The sequence below is a fragment of the Hippoglossus hippoglossus genome, chromosome 2 (genome assembly GCF_009819705.1).
Source record: "Hippoglossus hippoglossus isolate fHipHip1 chromosome 2, fHipHip1.pri, whole genome shotgun sequence".
In the NCBI taxonomy this organism is placed as follows: domain Eukaryota; kingdom Metazoa; phylum Chordata; class Actinopteri; order Pleuronectiformes; family Pleuronectidae; genus Hippoglossus; species Hippoglossus hippoglossus.
This window is the reverse complement of record NC_047152.1, coordinates 7,291,928-7,312,408: the sequence shown is the minus strand read 5'-3', so window position 1 is coordinate 7,312,408 and position 20,481 is coordinate 7,291,928. Positions and strand designations below refer to the sequence as shown.

The window sequence follows — 20,481 nt, the reverse complement described above, 5'->3', positions numbered from 1 at the left end:
GGCCTCGGCAATTGAAGCACAAAACTGTTTTACATCAGCTTCATTGGCAGCACCGTGTGACCATGGGACCGACGTGATGAGGAAATCACACAGGGGAAAATGTAGCAGACAGAGATCAAAAAGAATTAGTCTCGCTTTCGCTCTCTCTGTTGAAAACTTGAATTTCTCTCAGTTTTGCCATTGTCCAAACAGGTAAGCACTTTTCCTTTCGGGTACACATGCATAAAGCAGCGTGAGAGTTGAGAGTCTTAAACACTTATATTTACTCTATCATCTTAAATACTTTTAGGTATTTTTAATGTTTAATGGCCAATTTTCACAAACATGAGACCGATATCAATCTTCTTATCTAACTCTGCCAAACCTATTGAGAGGCTGTCGCTCGCTGTATCTTTAAGTTTTTAACAATCCTCTTGTCTCATCCCATCATTATCTTCCAGTAACTTTGTCAAAACACGACGAGTTCTACTGCTTTGTTTTCGCAGTCGACAACAACGTAACGGTACGTAAGAAGCCTCCCTTCTCTACATAGAAAATATATACACCACCTTTTGACTAGACTAACGACAACACGTTCACAAACTCCTTTTACTTAAAAGTGACGTTTGGTCTTTTCTTTGTCACGTCTTTTTATTTTACCGAAACCCGTGAAGAGTGTGAGCGACGCAACACAAACGGCATGCAGGGGTCAAAGACCCCGACGGGAAACTGAGCTCGCTTTTCTATTTTTTTTGTTGTTGTTTTCTTCACAGCAGAGCGTAGACGTGCGAAATCAAAAGAAACGACGCCAGAGGAAGAGCCATCAGAGACGGAGGGATGGAGAGAGGAAGAGATGGACTCGCGCTGAAGCAGCTTGTTGAGTCGTGGCCGGTGGGACTCACGGGTCGGAGGTCCCCACGAGGGGTGTGTGTGTGTCTGTGGGTCAGGAAAGTGTGAGTGTGAGTTGTGTCCGATTGCTTTTGTGTCTGTGTGCTTATACCAAGTGTGCCATTGTGTGTGTTTTTATATATCTTCTCTAAATCTGAACATCCATGTATACAAACATCTTTTCATGGTGGCACATGTGCTTGTGTGTATATATGTGTGTGTGTGTGTCAGAGTGAGGACTCGTACTGTAACAGTTCATACAGTAGGGGTCCATCACGGTAGCGGATGCCCACGGCAGCTGGCGTTATGTACTGCAGGATGTTTATAGTCCTCCGCAGGCGCCTGTCTACGTAGTGGGCGTCCCACGCCGGGTAACGCTTCCTCGGCATGTCGATCTTTATGAGCGGCCCTCCTGGCTTGGACGTGGGGGGCGCCGACCTCACCTGGAACACGGGAAGACACGTCCCGGCCACGTCCTCTTCCGTCTGGGACTTGGTCATGTGGGCTGGGGTGGGCGGGGCGGTTGGCGGGGCCGACGGGGGCAGAGGGAGACCCCAGAGCAGCTGGGCGCAGCAGGTGGAGGCGGGGCTCGGCTGCATGTGGGCAGTGGCCGGGTGGAGGAAGCCGTAGTACAGCATCATGACCAGGACCCCCCCGGCGAACGTCAGGTAGACGCTGCACAGTGCGGGGAAGGCGTAGGAGTCGGTCAACACCGGATCCCTGTAGGTGTACCTGCAGGGGGTTGGAACACAAGGGTTAAAACTCCTTTGTGTGTGTGTGTGTGTGTGTGTGTACTCTTTATACACTCTGTTGTGTGTTTTGGCCAAATGCTCAACAATACTTGGTACCTTTATAAAAAGCTGAGTTTCCTAAAGCACCTGAGAACAACAGTATTTTGGGGAAAACTACACAAAAGGAGTAAACTGGTTCAGGTCTTTCTCAGATTCTCTTTGGACTCACCACAGCCCAGTGAGGATGGTGTTCTCCGCCAACACCACGGTGTAGTACACCACCATCCTGTACCGCGTCTGGCCCTCCTTCACGTTAAACCAGCAGAAGATGTACACGATGCCGACCACCATGTTGAAGAGCACCTCCTCCCATTTGGACATGCAGAAGTCGGTGCCGCCGTGCACCACCCAGAAGGCCATGGCGCACCAGTGGAGCACCACGAAGATCCCGAAGTAGATGTGGAAGAGGGAGGCGAAGAGGGCGAGCGAGAGGACGCGGGACGAGATGGTGAAGAGGCGCCAGAAGAGGTGCAGCAGCGCCCCGCGGTAGCTCATGCCACGCTGGTCGTCCCGAGAGTCGCGCAGGAGTTTGTGGTAGGAGGCCAGGACCCAGGCGAGAGACAGGAGGGAGGCCAGGGAGGAGATGCCTACAGAGACGGAGCAGGGTTACAAGAGGAAGATTTAAAGAAAGAGAACAGAGGCGGATGATTAACATTCTTCTTTTTCTTTTCCATCAATCAGAGCAAAGTCGAGTCATGATTTCAAGGTACCAAAATATATATTGAGTCATTGGGGGTGTGATGATTTGAGCACTAAGTAAGAGGCAGAGTCTGACGCACCAGAAACATTTGACACATAATGGTATGAGTCTAAAATAAAAAGTGTCCCAGCTCCTGTGTGCATCCACCCCCTGCACTAGTCACATATTAGCATTGGATTAGAAGGTGTCCCGAACCTCCACTGATGGGGATGAATAACACCAGTGGGTGGCAGCCTGATACATCGCCTGCATGAATAAGGAGGAGGCTGACGGACTTTGCTTAGCACATCCCCCGATCACTTCTGATTGTGCTCGACTACCTGAACAACCACCACTGTGTGAGAACCCACAGCCGCACCATCTGCAGCCACAAATGACTGAGAACCAATGTGTGCAAATTGCTAATTACTGCTTGTGCAGCTGTTTATTTGTGTGCGCTCTGTGGGTGTTGTGTTTGTGAATGTGGCAGGAAGCGGGTCGCCCCCCGGCTTCTCAGACACCGGGCTCCACCTACACTGCAGCGTCTCGGCCCGGTTCTCCTGGATCATGATGCACAGCTGCAGGACCAGCTGAGGCGCCGACTCCAGGAAGGTCTCCAGCAGCCGCAGCATGTTGACGTCCGCGTACTCGAACATCATGGCCCAGTACCACCGCCGCTGGTACTCCTTCTGCCGCCGGGACATGATGCCCAGGTACAGGGTCCTGATGTACCTGTACGGGGTCGGAGGGGAGAGTGTTGATGACAGATATTCAATCTTACTGTTTTCATCCTCAATGACACTTTTCAGGCTCATATCAATTTGTCAGTGGATAGAAAATGAAGCTATGTTGATAACTGATAAATCGTTGCATTCATTTACACAAACTATCAAATATTTCCTGGTTCCTGCCCCTCACATAATATATAATGATCATTTTCTTATAAAGATCTATCAGGAAAATAATCCATAATGAAAATGATCAATCAAAAATGCAAATAGTTAAGTAACAGGAAGATAAACTGTTGGCTTGTAAATTATAATTGATGAAATTGACTTTGGTTCTCACTCTTCTCACTTTCCTTTGCTTTATTTGATAAAAAACAAACAAATCTAAAACCTATAATTAAAACCATACTGAACTCCCATTTTAAATGCGTCCAGGTTCTATTAATATAGAAACGCTTGGTGAGCAAACAGCCGTGAGAAGATTCTGATCCATACATACTGAGTGGATCTCTAGAAGTACAGCACATGTGGGTGGGATGTGGGCAGCGATTTCAATTAAAAGTGCCTGAGGGCTTTTGCAGAGAAGGTGTGTGCATGTGTGTGTGTGCATGTGTGTGTGTGCATGTGTGTGTGCATGTGTGTGTGTGTGCATGGGCTCTTAATGAAAATCCTCCTCCTTCTCCCCAGTGTGTGCATCACTACTGTACAGTGGGGGTCTCCATGTACGTGCGTTCCTGGGTGTCATCGGGTGCGTGCATTCCTGCGCTCCTACATTATGCATGTTTCTGTATGTACGCCCATTACAGCCATCTGGCTTGAAACATACCATCTTAATTCACATTTCATAAATAATGCAGCATCTGTAGGAAAAACGCTTACACGTGCATGTAGGAACCGTTTAGAGCTGGTTTCATGGATTTTGCAGCTTTAAAACGAGAGAAAGGCCAAACTGCAGTTTGTCCTTGACTGGGGAACAGTGAAGGGTAAACAAGCAGCACGTTTTGTTTGGCGTTTTTTAACCGCGTGAACAGGAAGTGCTCCCAGTTGCGTTCGAGAGGAGGGTTGAATCTTTCCCGTGCGGCGTGGCAGGCGAACGCGACGGCCTTTAAACATCTCGGCGTGGAGGGATGTGGTTTGAAAACCCCGTGTACCGAATACAGTAGATCTTCCTCCCCCCACCACTCTCACTCCTTCCCTCACTCCTCTTGCTCCTTTTTCCTCTCCCCTCCCCCCGTTCCCTCCAACTGTGCATGTGCAACCTCTCTCCCTCTTCCTCCTCCTCATCCTCCTCATCCTCCTCCTCCTCCTCCTGCTCCTCCATCCTCACCCCTCCTTTCCTCCACAGCCGCTCCATCTCTAAGCAATCTGTCTCAATCAGGCCATATACCATTTCCTTTGCGACAACACCACCCCCACCACCACCAGCCGTACCTCCCTCCTCCCTCTTCTTCTCCTCCTTCCTCCTTCCCCCTTTCTCCTCCACTTCCTTCAGGTGGGAGAGTCCATTCGGCAGGCCGAGGGGGGGGTTGTGATGATGATGACTGGGTGGGGTGGATGGACGTAGATGAGAGATGCGAGTGTGTGTGTGTGTGTGGGGGAGATGTTTTAACCCTACAACCACAGGGGGACCGAAGTGGATAAGTGTAGCAGGCACAGCGGGATGTAAACACACACACACACACACACACACACACACACACACACACACACACACACACACACACACACACACACACACACACACACACACACACACACACACACACACACACACACACACACACACACACACTGTACTCTCCCTGCTGCCTGCCCAGAGGCAAGTGGACACCATTAAGGAGTCTTCTCGGAGGGAGTGCTGGGGAGGGAGAATCACCGTCCTTGGTTTAGAGGCTGAAGACAAGCAGGCGCACACACACTACTACTGCCTTCACTACTAGTAATGTAGTACTACTACACACACCTGCACAAGCAAACACACGCAATATATCACACGGGGAGCGAGGAAGGCAAGGAATCTCAATTCACAGTAGAATGAAGCGTGTGTGTGTGTTTCTGTTTTCTCCCGCCAGAGCTTTTAGCACTACAATTAGCACCCTCCCTGGTCCAACTGTGTGTATATGTGTGTGTGCGCGCGTGTGTGTGTGTGTGAGAGAGAGAGAGAGAGATGGAGATGTGTTGCCAGAAGCGCAGATGCTTTTCCTCCATGTACTCTCTACATGCGAGCTGACACTCATGGGAAGAGCCGTGACACCGTTTTTCCAACACACACACACACACACACACACACACACACACACACACACACACACACACACACACACACACACACACACACACAGACACACAGATTTCTGTTTTACATCCACATCCAGATCATTGACTAAGACGCTGTCCATGGTGCTGGAAATTGACAGCCTTGCTAACACACACACACTGGATGTGTCTGTCGTCTTTAACGTGACACAGACACACACACACACACACACACACACACACACACACACACACACACACACACACACACACACACACACACACACACAGATTCCCAATCCACCACCCAGATCCCTGACTGAGACGCTGTCCAAGGTGCTGACATGTCTAACTTTACCTTTAACACATCGAGCTGAACATAAACAGTTAGAATAACTACACCTGTCACCATCTCAGTCATAATGTCAACTTTTCATGAAAACTGTCAGGAAACTCTTGGAAGTGTGTGTGTGTGTGTGTGTGTGTGTGTGTGTGTGTGTGTGTGTGTGTGTGTGTGTGTGTGTGTGTGTGTGTCTGTCCTCCTCAGTGTCTGTGTGTCAGTCCCAGATAGTGTGTGAAGTGCTGGGGAGGTCATCCCTCTCTCCTCCTCTCCTGCCTGTCAGGATGGAGCAGCCCTTCTCCTCCTCTGCTCACATTGAGCAGACACACACTCCCCCCCGCCAGCAGCGTGAAGAGTGTGTGTGTCCGTGTGTGAGGGGAAATGAGTGTGTGTGTGTGTGTGTGTGTTAAAGGGAGTGTGGTGATAGGTGAGGTTCAGGTGTGTGTTGTTGTTGTTGTGCCCCCCCTACCTCCACACTTGTCCCAGCTGGAGGATGTGTATGATGGCCTGCCACAGCCAGATGGTGGCCAGCTGCAGGCGGTCCCTGCCGGGGTACAGGCACCCCAGAGCCACCGCGCCCCTCTTGCTCAGCCCCTCCACCTCCCCGAGCCCCCCGCCCGTGTAGTCCTGCACGAACCAGCGGAAGCTCAGGGTCTGGACCAGCACCGACGGCACCAGCACGAAGAAGAGAGTGAGGCCGAACCAGAGGTAGTCCTGCCGGCGGTAGTAGTCCGCCGCCAGGCACAGGTCCGTGCCAACGTCCCAGAAGAAGACGAGGAGGGCGAGGATGATCCAGAGGCAGTCCAGCCACAGCTGCTCCCGGGGCGGGCAGTGAGACTCCCGGATACCGAGCCCTCCGGGGGGCTGGCCCCCGCCGAGCAGGGAGCCGAGGCAGGCGGAGCGGCAGCCCCAGTAGCAGGCGGAGGTGCGGCAGCACTGGCAGATGTGGATCGCGGCGGAGTCCAGCGGCTCCTCGCCGTCAACATCGTACAGCTGCGCGAAACCGCCGCCGACCCCGGCTTTGCCGCCGTCCGACTGCGCGGCCATGTTCCCCTTCCCGCTCCTGCCCTCCTGCGAAATGCACGACAACCGCACCGTGGTGCTTTCTCGCGGGGCGCGGACACCACGTCACTTCCCACAAGCCCGCTGCCCCGCTCCCTGCTCACGCGCCGCGGCGACTGCTGTGACTCGTTCTCGCCCGGGGCGCGAGGAGCCATCAGAGCCGGCGGCCGCGCGAAGGCGGCTCCGCTTCTTCCGCGTCCGGTCGAGGCTCCGCCACCGGGCGCTCGTGGGCAGCAGCGGAATCGGTTTCCGTTCTAGTCCCGCAGCCCCGCATCGTCCCGTCCTGCGCGCGCGGTCATCTAGGGCGACGGGAGGCTATGACGTAATGCATCTCCCGCTGCTCTCAAGACGCGTGTGTTGGTTTGTGCGCGCACCGGACACCGCGCTACCCCCACACCACGACTCGTGCGTAACCGGAGACCCCCCGACTCCCACCACTCAGTCCACCCGCTCCCAGGTCGCAGGTTCCCGGAATCACCTGCAGCCGCTCACCCGCTCCTCCTCTCTGCAGCTCTCTCTCTCTCTGCAGCCCCTCTCTCTTCTCTCTCTCTCTCTCTCCTCTCTCTGCAGCCCCTCTCTCTTCTCTCTCTCTCTCTCTCTCTCTCTCTCTCTCTCTCTCTCTCCTCTCTCTGCAGCCCCTCGCTCTTCTACTCTCTCTCTCTCTCTCTCTCGCTCAATCTTACTCTCTCTCTCTCTCTCTCTCTCTCTCTCTCTCTCTCTCTCTCTCCTCTCTTACTCTCTCGCTGCAGCTCTCTCTCTCTCTTACTTTCTCTCCCCTCTCTCCTCTTCTCTCTCGCTCTCCTCTCCTCTCTCTCTCCCCTCTCTCCTCTCCTCTCTTACTATATCTCTCTCTACAGCTCTCTCTCTCTCTATCTTACTCTCCTCTCCTCTCCTCTCCTCTCTCTCTCCCCTCTCTCCTCTCCTCTCTTACTCTATCTCTCTCTACAGCTCTCTCTCTCTCTCTCTCTCTCTCTCTCTCTCTCTCTATCTTACTCTCTCTCATCTCCTCTCCTCTCCTCTCTAGCTCTCTCTTACTCTCTCTCCTCTCTTTCTCTCTCCCACTCTCTCACTCTATTTCTCTCTCCTCCCCTCTCTCTCTATCTCCCCTCTTTCTTTCTCTCACCCCTCTCTCTCTCCTCTCTTTCTCTCCCCCCAAGTGCACATCTGCACGCGGGCTCGTGCACGTGCACGCGCAGTGGGGTCTCGCCCACTGCTGCTGTAAAAGCTAAACAGTGATTGTTTTCTAATGGGGGGGAATAAAACAACAATTTTTTTCTCCATCTGAAACAGGGAGGAGAAATGAGATTTCCACCTTCTGCCATTCATCTCTCAATCAATCATCATCCTTTCTTCCAAGCATTACCCCCCTCCATCCCTCTGCACCCTCTCCATCCATCCCTCCATCATCCCCTCCAGTGGACTGATTGCCCTGTGGCTCTGCCAGACTAATCATCCGTAACACATATGTGTGTGTGTGTGTGTGTGTGTGTGTGTGTGTGTGTGTGTGTGTGTGTGTGTGTGTGTGTGTGTGTGTGTGTGTGTGTGTGTGATCCCCACCAGGCAAGAAGGGATCACACACACAGGGATCTAGGAATGTGAGAAACTTTGATGGACAGTGTGAGTGTGTGAGTGTGTGTGTGTGTGTGTGTGTGTGTGTGTGTGTGTGTGTGTGTGTGTGTGTGTGTGTCTGTGTGTGTGAGAGAGAGAGAGAGAGAGAGAGGAAGAGGAAGGAGGGAGCCAAAGGAGATGGAAAGCTGAGGGGCCGAGAGAGAAAGAGGGATGGAATTAGGAAGGATTTAGGAATTGGATGAAAGAGTGTGTGTGTGTGTGTTTTGTTTGTGTTTGTGCATCTGGGTGTGTGTGTATGTGGGACGAAGATAGAAAAGATGATTCAGGCTGAATCGGTTCAAAAGGATGAAGAGATCGACAGGAGGGAGGATGAGTGGAAGATTTAGGAATTGTTGTTGGATAGAAAAGGGAAAGTTTTGATCTACAGAAGCATGAAAAGGAGAAAACGTGATTTAGTGCTTGAATAGGGGAAGAAGAAAAATAAATGTGGAATACGTTTAGGGGTTTTAAGGAGAAGGAAGTCATGAGGGGCAATGAAATATGGATTTCTTTTGGAGGATGATGAAGGTCAGAGGAGGAAAATGAGGGATTCCAAGGGGAAGGATGGATGAGCAGAGGAATGGAGAGAGTGACATGTAAATGTATATAAATTTAAATTGGCTTCCTATATGTTGCTTTAATAATAATCCCTCTGGTAAAAAATGCAGCCAGTAATGTGGTTAAATTGAGATGGAATGCATATGTTCTCACGTGCACGCTCACACACACACACACACACACTTAGAAATATGCAAGCATGCGTGCACTGCGTCTCTTCCTCGTTCTCGTAAGCACTTTCCCTCTCTCCATCTCTCTCTCTGTCCATTGGAGATTAGCCTCTCTGTTGTCATGACAACCTTGGCTGTGCGGCTGAAGGACAGGGAGAGGGAGTCGATGGTTGTATCGCCGTGTGTGTGTTTGTGTGATTGACGGCGACACTGGAGTCACTAGACGTCTGTCACGATTTTGAGGAATAAAAAAAAAAAGATTAAGTCGAGGTTGGACGTTGTGTCACATCTGGACTCCAAAGAAATTCAAACTTTTCTCCTCAATTAGGCATGAAGGCATCTCCTGGACACCAGATCTAGAAGAGAAAACTTCTATTTATTGAAATAATGGGCAAAGAATGACAAACACGTGCAGTAAAAGCCAAATGACAGTCACGCAAGGTTGCAGCTGCGGTCCCACGCTCTACCATACAATATTTATCCCAATGAATTAGCAAAAAACGCCAGAGGACTCGAGAACAAATGCTCCTTGTGTGCTGATGGTTTGGTCTCTGGCGGCAGCGGCAGCACCTGGATCAGCACTAAACCTCAAAAGATCAAAACAATGACCTTGTTCTGAGATGATGGGAATCAGAGAGATACGGTGAGAGAGTTTCATTCGGGCTGGGAACGAGGACAGAGCGAGATAAGGAGTCATTGTAATTAATGTTCTTTTTTTGGACTTTTCGAGGGCGTCTTAAATATGTCAACATTTGTGCCTCAGCTTCAAGACTTTAGAGGAAGAGACTCCACAAAGGGCTGAAGGTAATTAGCTGATTTAAAGAAGGAGCCACACGGAGGAAAGAGCCGAGTTTCAGAAGCAACCACACTGCAGCGATTGTTACACAAACACAGGGTTTATTAGCTCTAAATAAAGATCGCACAGTAGGAAGGACCGTAGACTTTAAATAAGACAGACGACATGAATGCTCGGTCTTTCCTTCGATTCTCATTATTTCTAAATGGAAATGAAATGAAAATAAACAGTGTGGAGGTGCCAGGACTCAATCCACTCGATGTTTTATAGACTATAAAGGGAGCTGCATGCACATTAAATATTTTAATGCGTAAAGAAACCCCAGCCTTCATATACAGCACATAGTAAATACATATACGTGTATATAATGGATATAATTACTCTTAAAAAGTAATGATATAAGTAAGTCACGTCCTTTTATTCATGCAGTTGAGGATATTGATGTGAAACCATTTTAAATTTAAAAACGAAAGAGACATTTATCCGAGGTGATCATATGTATAATGTAGATAGTTCCCATTTCAGGGTCTTTGTGATTTTGAGGGCAAACAAAACGCACTGATGAGGAATGTACACAGAACAGATGACCTTCAGTGACCTTCATTATTTACACAAGGTGGTTTGAAGTGACGATGTTTGTTAATGACTTTCTCGCTGCTTTGTCCAGAGCGAAGGCTTTTCGGGGGGGGGGGGGGTTTGGTGCCGAGGTCAAAAGGCAGAGCTGCAGCGAGCGAATGCAACCGTCAGGGACACAGGGGTCAAGGTGGAGTGCAATTTATTATTTATGAAGAGCTTTCATGAGCGCTGGTTGGAAACATGTTGATTTCAAATGACTTGGTGTAAAACCTGTCACTCATTAGCTGCTGCAGGAGTCTGATGCTGCATCATTCAGTGAGGGCGGCCTGTGCAGTTTGTGAGAAATGCTTCGCTGCTCCCGGTCGTTTACTGACGCTCGAGCAGAGCAGGAGGCTTGTTCAAGGCGGACATGTTTATTTTAAAAAAGCTCGTTAGATTTCTAGCTTCAGTTGGTTTTGAGCTGAACAAACAGACAAAGAGAAGAGTCTTCACTGTCTTCTCGCTGCGATGGGGGAGAAAAGAAAATCGCTCAGGTTAATTGAAGCCTCGTCTCTGATTGACCGGTGAACTCCGGCTTCTGTCGGCTGAAAACAGAAAACACGTCCCTGACAATTTCCCATTTAATGTGTATCCTCCACTCAATTCAAATTAAACTACAGTGCAGTCGCGAAATCACGCTGTAGATACAAATTAATGTGTTTTCCCATGGCTGCATTAACCATTTATAGGGCCTCAGGGCAAAAATGAACTGCTTGGCCCCCATTTCTGTTTATTCTGCCACCACAGATGCAGCTTGCAACCCCACCTCCTCCATGTTACCAAACGGGATCAGTCAAAAACACACATTGAGGCTTTCTGTCATTTTTAGGTCGATCTTATCACACCGATGTTTGTCCGAATGTGATCTTTCAACACTAGCTTAGCCATTAGCAGCTCAATGCTAGTCAATGTTAATACCACGTTATACCAAATATCGAGGTCCAGCTGAAGTTAGCTGTCTGTTTTCTGTGAATCCAGTTGTAGTGAGGGCAAATGACCTCACTACCAGAACTGACAGGGATGAGTCATCTCAGCGCTTCCATATGTTACCTCCTGATTAATGCAGAAACGTGTGAAGTCAGAGCGTAGCTAGTGCGTAAAATCACAGATGGGACTAGACAGCATCGACCCTCCTACATTAGTTTAAGGGACGATTACTGAAAAGTAATATATATATATCATAACATTTTCTGGACAACAGTATTTTGACCAAACAAGTGCAGCCATCAGGCCTCATGGACACGTTTCATAGTGTAAAGCAGTTTGTTTGACATCTGGGCTCCTGCAGCCATCAAACCTGTGACGCTGCCACATCCTGTCTTTGACTTATCACGCGGCCCCACGCATCAGCTCCGGTGCTACACTGACTCAGAGACGTCTGACATCATTAATAATCAGCGTGAGCAATGCGTAGAACAAATGCGTCACTTAACAGGGAGTCAAGGTGCACGAGATTCAATCTGTGATAAAATAAATAAGTAAAATAAACTGGTAGTGGGTGTTTTCGAAGTGTGAGGAGAAATAATATTGGTCTTTTCTTCGTCGGTGGAACACGATGTGAAAAATGTCCCCGCCGCTCTGATGGCAATTAGCTGGCAGTTATGAGAGACTGTGGTGGGAGTACGGAGGAGTGAGGCGCGCTGCAGCAAACACTCACTGCGACTGACGGAATGTATTAGACGCCACAATCTGCTGGGGTGTAAATATTTTCACGCGGCTGAGAAGCAGTTTGGTCTCTTCTGCACCGAGGGGTTGAAAAACACGTCTGAGAAACGACTGAACAGATTCCACTGCTGTTTTTTATTTACTCTGAGACAAAATAAGATACAATAAGGAAAAGATTTGGGCCAGCTTCCAAATAACAATAACACTTAGAATAAAATAAGAAAGTTCTATATACATGAAACAGTGGATTTTTGCTGTTAACCCAAAGCTTCTCCGGGCCCTTGGTGTTGGTGTGTGACAGAGGAATCCACACTTCCTTTCACTCCTGGGTCTCAAAGGTCCTTAAGTGAACTTTGTCACAGCAGATAGAAGCCGACACTCCGTGCTTTTCATTTCCAGTCTCTGTAAACTGACAACAACACACGTGGACGACTGCAGCGACACAGAAGGACAAACTGTTTTTTCGTTGGAAAAGGACAGATTCGTGCACGATGGCGGCGTCCGACTGGACTTGTTGTCTCTCTACTATGCGTGAATGGGAGGTAAATGTAAATAAACTGTTACAGGTTTGTTTAGTTTGCCTAAGGCCACTTCTGATTTTATAAAGATTTGAACATTTGAAACGTCTACTTAGCAAACAGATTTATTTAGGTATTTCTACATTTGGACAGAGTCAACTAGCTTTAGGCAAAATCCAAAAACTTGAAATCAACTAAAATATAAAGATTTAATATGAACTTTCGAGTCTCCAGATTATGAGCCATCACTTCCTGTTTCGGAGAAGTCCAATCCCCTGACACGTGACATTGACCGAGCTCCAGCCGCTGGCATTGTGAGGACGTTACAGGCCTGTGACGCCCAAATGTTCCAAGAAGAGACAGAGGAAACCTACCAGGTACAGGGTTTCAACACAGACTCTAAATAAATAAAGACGTTTCTCCATTGTAAGATTGTAGAAATATATATTTCAAACATTTTTCCCTCGTTTGAATTTCATCTTTAGAGGCTTTTCAGTGACCAAGTGGTGAAAACTGTGATGGAGGTTGCACAGAGGGTGGAGCTCATCCTCAAGGTACACATCTCTGCCCCCTGTGTGTGTGTGTGTGTGTGTGTGTGTGTGTGTGTGTGTGTGTGTGTGTGTTTGTGTGTGTGTGTGTGTGTGTGTGTGTGTGTGTGTGTGTGTGTGTGTGTGTGTGTGTTTCTGCTGGTCAGTCAGGCGTGAGGTTAAAGTGTGTCCTCTTGTTTCTCTAACAGGATCCTCGGGGCAGCCTCGTTGTCCTGAGTGGATGTGGGACTTCTGGTCGAATGGCTTTTCTCACGGCGGTAAAAAAAATCCCGACATGCTCCTCATGAACAGCTATGATAAGATTCAAGCTATTTGGCCTTTGGACTTCTGAGATTTTATAAAAAAAGACATTAATTCACATTCGTTTAGTTGGAAAAATGGTTTTATTTGTTTCAGGGATAACAGGAAAATAACAAATGACTTCTGGTTTATGTTGTGTTGTGTGTGTTGTGTGTTGTGTGTGTTGTTTGTGTGTTGTTAGTCAGCCTTCAACAGAGAGCTTCAGAGGCTGAACCAGGGTTTGGTCTACTCCTACATCATCGCAGGAGGAGACAGGTGGTTTGGAAGCTGTTATATGTTACACTCATATAATCGGAAATAATAAATATAAATGTATGATCATTAAGAGTCATATCACATACATAAGAACATATAACATATAAATATAACTTTTTTTGGGGAGTATATTGTTGGGATAAGAATATATTTCATTAAAATATATTCTCTCGTTTTCCACAGAGCTTTACTTTCCTCCCAAGAAGCTCCTGAGGATGACCCCACGTTGGGCATGCTCAGTCTGAAGAAGGTCAGGGATGTGTGTGTGTGTGTGTGTGTGTGTGTGTGTGTGTGTGTGTGTGTGTGTGTGTGTGTGTGTGTGTGTGTGTGTGTGTGTGTGTTTGTGCAAAGATATATTATTTATCCTGCATTATTTTGCCCACGTCATGTTTCTGATCCCCTGCAGGTGTGTGAGGGAAAGAAGCGAGTCTTGTTCATCGGCATTTCCTGTGGATTATCAGTAAGAAAGTCACTGTTACTGGTTAAAATCTAAATTCCCAGTGTGTAAACCTGAAGATGAACTCAATCTTCTTCATGAACATATTGAATGATTCCTCTACAGGCTCCCTTTGTGGCAGGTCAGCTGGATTTCTGCCTGCAGCACCCGGAGATCTACACTCCTGTGCTGATTGGCTTCAACCCTGTGCATCAAGCCAAGTGAGTCCACAGGGTTCTTTATGTTATATCCTGAAAAGAAACTATGAATAATGTGGTATGAAAAGGCCACTTTGGGATTGTTAAAGTCTTGTCCTGTGTAGGGATGAACCCATACCCGGCTGCACATTCACATTTCGCAGTGTGGTTGGAAGGATGCAGGATCTAGTCAAAACTCGAGAGGCCTTCCTCGTCAACCCAGCGGTTGGGGTGAGACTCATCACGCTCCCGTGCACACGCTGGGATTTCATCTCTATCGCAAAGTGTTCAGGTTGCGTTTGTGTCAAAATTAGAAACAAGGGAGCTGTGTGTCGCTACTCTGACTCTCTGTGTGTGTGTCTGTGTGTGTGTGTGTGTGTGTGTGTGTTCAGCCCGAAGCCATCAGCGGCTCCTCCAGGATGAAGGGTGGCAGCGCTACTAAGATTCTCCTGGACGTTATCTTGTCTGCTGCTCATGCTGCGACCTTCACCAACACGCCCGTCACACACAAGTGAGCGTGACGCAGAGAAACAGATGAAAATATCCCGTAAATGGAAAAAACAAGGCTGCAAATGTAGAAATAACAACATATAAATGAGGAGGATATCTTTTTATATTCTCTAAGATCTAAGTGAAAGTGCACTGGGTCTTCTATCGATCCTCTGTCATGTTCTGGAGTCACCTCACAGCACCTCGACCCTCTGTCCCTGCACCCGAAGGCCCAACATGTCGTTTCCTAAGTGCGTCTCTGTGTTGACATTTCTCACTAACAGCACCTGAAAGATGTGTTCGTGCCCCGGACAAGCTTTTCACATTACTACAGCTCCGTGCATTTAGAAAGTGTCACTCCCTCACTGTACATTCACACTTCTGTTCTTTTAAGGCAGCGAGTTGAACATCGGAAAGCCTTTTTTGTGTGTTTTCATTGTGTTTCCATTGTGTGTTGCTGACCTCTACAGGTCATTGTGGAAAAGAGACTCTGTGTAATTACAGTTGACAGCGCTGGTGCAGAAATAAAGACATAACCATAAATGTTCTTGCGCTATAAAGTAAATGGTGCAAGTACATTTATGGCATTTTGTAGAAGTTTAACACCAGAAAAAAAGGTTTCAGCACACAGACGACACACCACAGGATCTGATCTCGCCATTTAACGTTTAAGATAAGGGATAATAGAGCAATGAAAAACATTAAGCTTCGAAATTAGACTTCTAATTTGCTATTTCAACAACATGGCCATATATTTCTGTAGTTTCCAACATGCACGAGTGTTTGTCCAAGCAGCTGCGCACCTGCCTGTAAAGCTCCCTTGTTTCTTCCAACAGGGGAATCGTGCAGCACATGAGAGAATACGAGAAAACTCTGGATGTCACATACGCTCAGAGCGAAGGGATAAGTGCTCTGGTGGAAGCAGCTGGACTCAGGTCAGACATCTTGTTTTTTTTTACGCTCTTTCACTGTAACCTCAGATTTCATTTATTTAGGGAAGCAGAGCATCGTGGCTTCATGAATCATCGCAAACATACAGAGGTTAAAAATGCCCATAAACTTAAAAATTGCCTCGTCTGCTACAATCCAGTTTTGAATTTCTGTAAAGCTGTTTAAATGTTTCAAATTGGATTTACGGCTCCTGAAGCCTCCAGATTTTTGTCGATGTGGAACTTGTTTATCTCCGTGTGTGTGTGTGTGTGTGTGTGTGTGTGTGTGTGTGTGTGTGTGTGTGTGTGTGTTTCAGTTTGCGGTGTGGAAGGCGTGTGTGTTACCTGGGCTGGGGCTCCCTGGCTGTGCTGGGCCTCATCGATGCCAGTGAGTGTAACCCCACATTCGGAGCAGGTGAGACGACAAAAACACAAAATCTAGAACAATGTCAATCTTCCTGTTATACTTGGTAATGTGCAAATGATAAATCTTTTGCATTTGCATGCTATTTACTGTCTGTTCCTCGTGTGTGTGTGTGTGTGTGTGTGTGTGTGTGTGTGTGTGTGTGTGTGTGTGTGTGTGTGTGTGTGTGTGTGTGTGTGTGTGTGTCAGACTCTGAAGATATCCGCGGCTTCGTGAGTGGAGGATTCAGGCAGCTGCACAACAATGAAGGTCCCTTAACGTCACTGGTATGTGAAGGGAAACTAAACAAAAGAACTCAATTAGTGGGAATGAACAAGTAATTATTACAAATACAGAACAAAAGGCTCTAATCTGACACAACGCACCATCGCATTGTGAGAACAGGACGACTCTCCGAGCCTCCTCTGCAGCAGGGCTGTCAGTAGAAGCACTACACATGGATTTCTATAGTCACACAATCCAGGACCCTGGATATAAAGCAGCTAAATGGAATTCAGACATCACTCCTCGCACTTGTGCCTTTTCACGACATGTCAAAATGTCTGCTGTGAAAAAGGCCTGTGGGTCTTAAACACGTGTGAAATATCCTTACGAAGTATTAAAAGGTTTCAAATCCACTAAGATTCAATTAAAGTGAAATCCAGCTTTCCTCCAGCAGCATGTGAGTCTCTGCTGGATGTGACCCGGCACAGGATTAGTATGAAACACATCCGACTGCACCTGAGACACGAGACGCCGTCGGACTCCGTGTCTCCTTCTAATTAATCTGCTCTTGTCTTTTCATTGCACTGCTGCTTGCTTTCAGTTTGGCTTTAAATTCAACTCCAAGCATGTAGATGTAATAAAATGTAAATAAAGTGTATCTACCATCTATATTCTGTGAGATTAAATATTTAAAGCAACTCCAGGCAACTTTTCCGATCATAAATTAGCAGCTTCAAAAGGAGTTTGATGGCTCAGTGACTTGAAACAGGGAGAGAGATCAGTTAAAAAGACTCATTAAAGACCAGTTTATCTAAAGGAAACTTTTAAAATATGAGGAAGTCTAAACAGAGTTTGGTGTGTTTGTTACACTCCGCCCCCTAGAAATGCGTTTCTTTATAGATAGAGATCAGTGAAAGCCTCTAAATGAGTTAATATAAAGTTAGTTTAAAGTTAAAATTAACATAAAGACTAAAAAGCCTCGTTTATAATCCGCTGTGACCGATTTGAGTCGTGTTGATGATAACTGGTGGTGACACTAATAACGTTTTATTAATGGTTCCAGCTCCATTCACACTGACACATTCATCAGTCACCGCTCTGAGCAGCCACTCAGTCGAAAAATAGATCAGAGGGAGACAAACAACTTGTGTTTAAAATCGCAGGATGACGCACTGACTACGTCTCTCGTCCTTTGACTATCGCTGCTAATGAGTGACTGTGCTTTATTGAAAGGTAACAAATGGTGGGAGGCTCATCTGAGGTGAAGAACTGGGGTTGAGAGCAAACTGAAAACCTCAGTTATGTTAAATATTCATGACTGGGGAAGCAGCGCTCAAAGGAAACAACATCCTCAAGTGTTAATTAATAAGAATTTAACATGAGGAGTGGAGTTTGATCAGATTTGAATCAGCTGCTAAATTTATGGATTTGAAACTGTGTGTGTTTGTGATGTATATTTAACACCTGCTCTGATCAGGGTCGTCAGTTCTGCATCTCACACGAGGACTTTCAACGTTTGGTTCTGCCTCACCTCAGTGACCAGGACACTGTTCTCCTTCTCTACACCCACTGTGGTGAGACAGCGTTTCAGTTCATGTTCGATTCTGTCCAGATTTTATAAAAAGAACAGCAGGTGGGTTTTATGGCTCCTCTCCACAGACGATGTCGGTGACGTGGTGAAAGTGGCACGAGCGGTGAGAGGAAGGACATCCAACCTCCACGCTGTTCATCATCACACTGATGGAGACACTGCTGCTGCTGGACAACAAGTATCTATCCATCCATCACTCTGTCTATCTCTCTGTCAGTCCATCTAATACACTCTGCATTGTGTTTTGCAGGATGACATCAATAAGCTGTGTTTATCTACACTGAAAATCACTTGGCCGTCATCTGCCTCTGAGAGCTTAGTTCACATGGTACAGCACGCACACACACACACACACAGACACACACACACACACACACACACACACACACACACACACACACACACATACACACACATTGATTCACTGACTCACTGGAGCATGCTAAATAACTGTTTTGCCTCATTTACTCTCGTTTTCTTTGGCTTCCACCCTCCAGCGTTTTTTACAGAGCCACAAAGGAAGAGCTCACACACGACAGAGGGAGTGTCCGACTAATGTCTAAATGCTCAAACACTGATCTTGTCTTTATTGACTCTTAATTCTCATGTTCATCTTATTTAGATTTAGATGACGTCTGTTTCTTTCCCTCTCTCTCAGCAGTGGGAGCTGTCCACCAAGCTGGTGCTGAACGCTGTGAGCACTGGAGCTCACATCTTAAAGGGGAAGGTTTACCAGAACCACATGATCGACGTGCAGGTCACCAACAGCAAACTGTACCGCCGGGCCACTCGTTTGCTCCAGGTACAGACATCTACACACCTGAGCAACTTTTTTTTACCTTGAAACAGCAGCTGCCAAATAACTGTGGTGGTTCACTGACTCAGAATGAGAAGAGTAGTGTCACTCCCCCCCCCCCCCCCCCCCCCCCCCCCCCCCCCCCCCCCCCCCCCCCCCCCCCCCCCCACTCCTCATCCTGAACGTCTGTTTGTGCTCGTTGGTGGATTTGTCACAGCGGCAGCTCTCCTGGATCAGGAAGCCGGGGATCATGGGTAATATCCACTGTTAGTCGTGCTGCAGTTCAGTGAGTGGAACAGAATTACTCACCACGTGGGGCTGCAGGGGGCGCTGTTGCTCAGTAAAAGCTACAGAGTGTGGCTTTAAGTTTAGCAGCTGAAGACCCACCTATTAGATGTATTACTTTTAATACTGTGTCTCAATTTTGTGTTTTTCTTTCTTGAGTTTTTATCACTGTCAAGCATCTCTCCCACCCCCCCCCTTTTAGAAGCTGTCTGGTCGTGCTGAGTCCAAGTGCGAGGAGTTTCTCTTGAGGGCGATCTACCGAGCTGACGAGCTGACAGCTGACATCACATCCTCTGACATCACCACTCGAACCAACGCAGCCAGAGACAGGACCACGGTGAGGAGGTGGGAAGATGGTGGAGGAAGAGAAAGGAGGACGAGGCTGTAATGTATTTTCTGCTTTGTGTGTGTGTGTGTGTGTGTGTGTGTGTGTGTGTGTGTGTGTGTGTGTGTGTGTACAGGTTGTCCCCCTGGCTTTGGTCTGCCTGCTGACTGGCTGCTCTGTCTCGGAAGCGGAGTCTCATTTGGAACAACAGCCAATCATAAGGGAAGCAGTGGAGGCGTGTCTCGCATGATTGACATCGTCCTCCCACACATACAGTGCATTCACATATCGAGCAAATCCTCTCTTCCCCCTGTACAGAGGTCAGAGGTCAACTTTAATATCCGTTCAGATACACATATCTGCTGCAACAGTTTGAATTCCCTCACCTCCTAAATGTAAAACCATGTTATACCACTAAGGGGCAGAGTTGCACACATGTACTGTATCAGAGAACGTGGTGCATGCAGTAAAATTGGGAAATTACAGTAATACATGTTTATTTTAATGACTGACCAGCAAAAAAAGCAGTTTTAAAAGTACCTGTTTGTTCTTCTGTTTAATTTTAACAACTGGATGATGGTACTGTTTAAACAGCAGAAATAAACACACTACATAACATCACATTCAAAGGTTCATGTGGTTTTCTGGAGGTGCAGGCTGAGCCGCGTGATGTAAGTCAACCTCAATCCCTCCAGGGCTCAACACACACACACACACACACACACACACACACACACACACACACACACACACACACACACACACACACACGCACATGCACACGCTCACAGGTACTGGATTAGTGTGACGTGTGAGTGTATCTTGAGAGCTGTTGAGCAGCTTTGGGAGCACATTTGGAGCCGAGCCGAGCACAGTGGGGAGGCACAGAGCACCGGCGGCTCAGGACGGTAAAGTCGACATCAGGCGTGGATCAGAAAGCACGAGCACGTAATTCTCAAACGTTTATATGAACACGTCTTGAAAACGTCGATAAAATCCAAGGGCTGCTGCTCAGGTTTGCTGAGGTTTTAAAAGATCAGAGCAACATC

The 20,481-nt window shown here is 47.5% G+C and overlaps 2 protein-coding genes across 3 annotated transcripts; one reads left to right on the top strand and one right to left on the bottom strand.

Annotated features, from left to right (window-relative positions):
- Positions 1-633: 633 nt before the first annotated feature.
- LOC117775371 (XK-related protein 6) lies at positions 634-7,211 on the bottom strand. Its single transcript, XM_034608455.1, has 4 exons — positions 6,131-7,211; positions 2,873-3,069; positions 1,828-2,245; positions 634-1,599 (listed from the first exon to the last, which is right to left on the bottom strand). The coding sequence occupies exons 1-4, from the start codon at positions 6,706-6,708 to the stop codon at positions 1,095-1,097; spliced, it is 1,698 nt and encodes a 565-aa protein (XP_034464346.1). The 5' UTR covers positions 6,709-7,211; the 3' UTR covers positions 634-1,094.
- Positions 2,918-20,474, top strand: gckr (glucokinase (hexokinase 4) regulator). Of its 2 annotated transcripts, XM_034608435.1 has the most exons (20): positions 2,918-3,050; positions 12,501-12,677; positions 12,881-13,030; positions 13,139-13,207; positions 13,390-13,458; positions 13,683-13,756; positions 13,940-14,006; positions 14,163-14,216; positions 14,319-14,413; positions 14,515-14,620; positions 14,782-14,900; positions 15,715-15,813; positions 16,125-16,222; positions 16,421-16,497; positions 17,913-18,009; positions 18,095-18,204; positions 18,277-18,354; positions 18,685-18,828; positions 19,310-19,444; positions 19,569-20,473. In XM_034608435.1, the coding sequence occupies exons 2-20, from the start codon at positions 12,627-12,629 to the stop codon at positions 19,680-19,682; spliced, it is 1,806 nt and encodes a 601-aa protein (XP_034464326.1). In that variant the 5' UTR covers positions 2,918-3,050; positions 12,501-12,626; the 3' UTR covers positions 19,683-20,473. The 2 variants fall into 2 exon arrangements, with proteins under 2 accessions (XP_034464326.1, XP_034464334.1); XM_034608443.1 differs by lacking the exon at positions 2,918-3,050 and having other exon boundaries at positions 12,557-12,677; positions 19,569-20,474.
- The last annotated feature ends 7 nt before the right edge of the window (positions 20,475-20,481 follow it).

Bases quoted from the DNA above. Each gene is read 5' to 3' on its own strand.
- gckr (XM_034608443.1), top strand. From the start codon at position 12,627: ATGGCGGCGTCCGACTGGACTTGTTGTCTCTCTACTATGCGTGAATGG. The intron at 13,459-13,682 runs GTAAAAAAAATC...GTGTGTTGTTAG, and splicing joins GAATGGCTTTTCTCACGGCG to TCAGCCTTCAACAGAGAGCT. The intron at 14,217-14,318 runs GTAAGAAAGTCA...ATTCCTCTACAG, and splicing joins GCATTTCCTGTGGATTATCA to GCTCCCTTTGTGGCAGGTCA.
- LOC117775371 (XM_034608455.1), bottom strand. From the start codon at position 6,708: ATGGCCGCGCAGTCGGACGGCGGCAAAGCCGGGGTCGGCGGCGGTTTC. The intron at 3,070-6,130 runs GTAGGGGGGGCA...GACCCCGTACAG, and splicing joins CAGCTGGGACAAGTGTGGAG to GTACATCAGGACCCTGTACC. The intron at 2,246-2,872 runs GTAGGTGGAGCC...CCGTCTCTGTAG, and splicing joins CCGGGCCGAGACGCTGCAGT to GCATCTCCTCCCTGGCCTCC.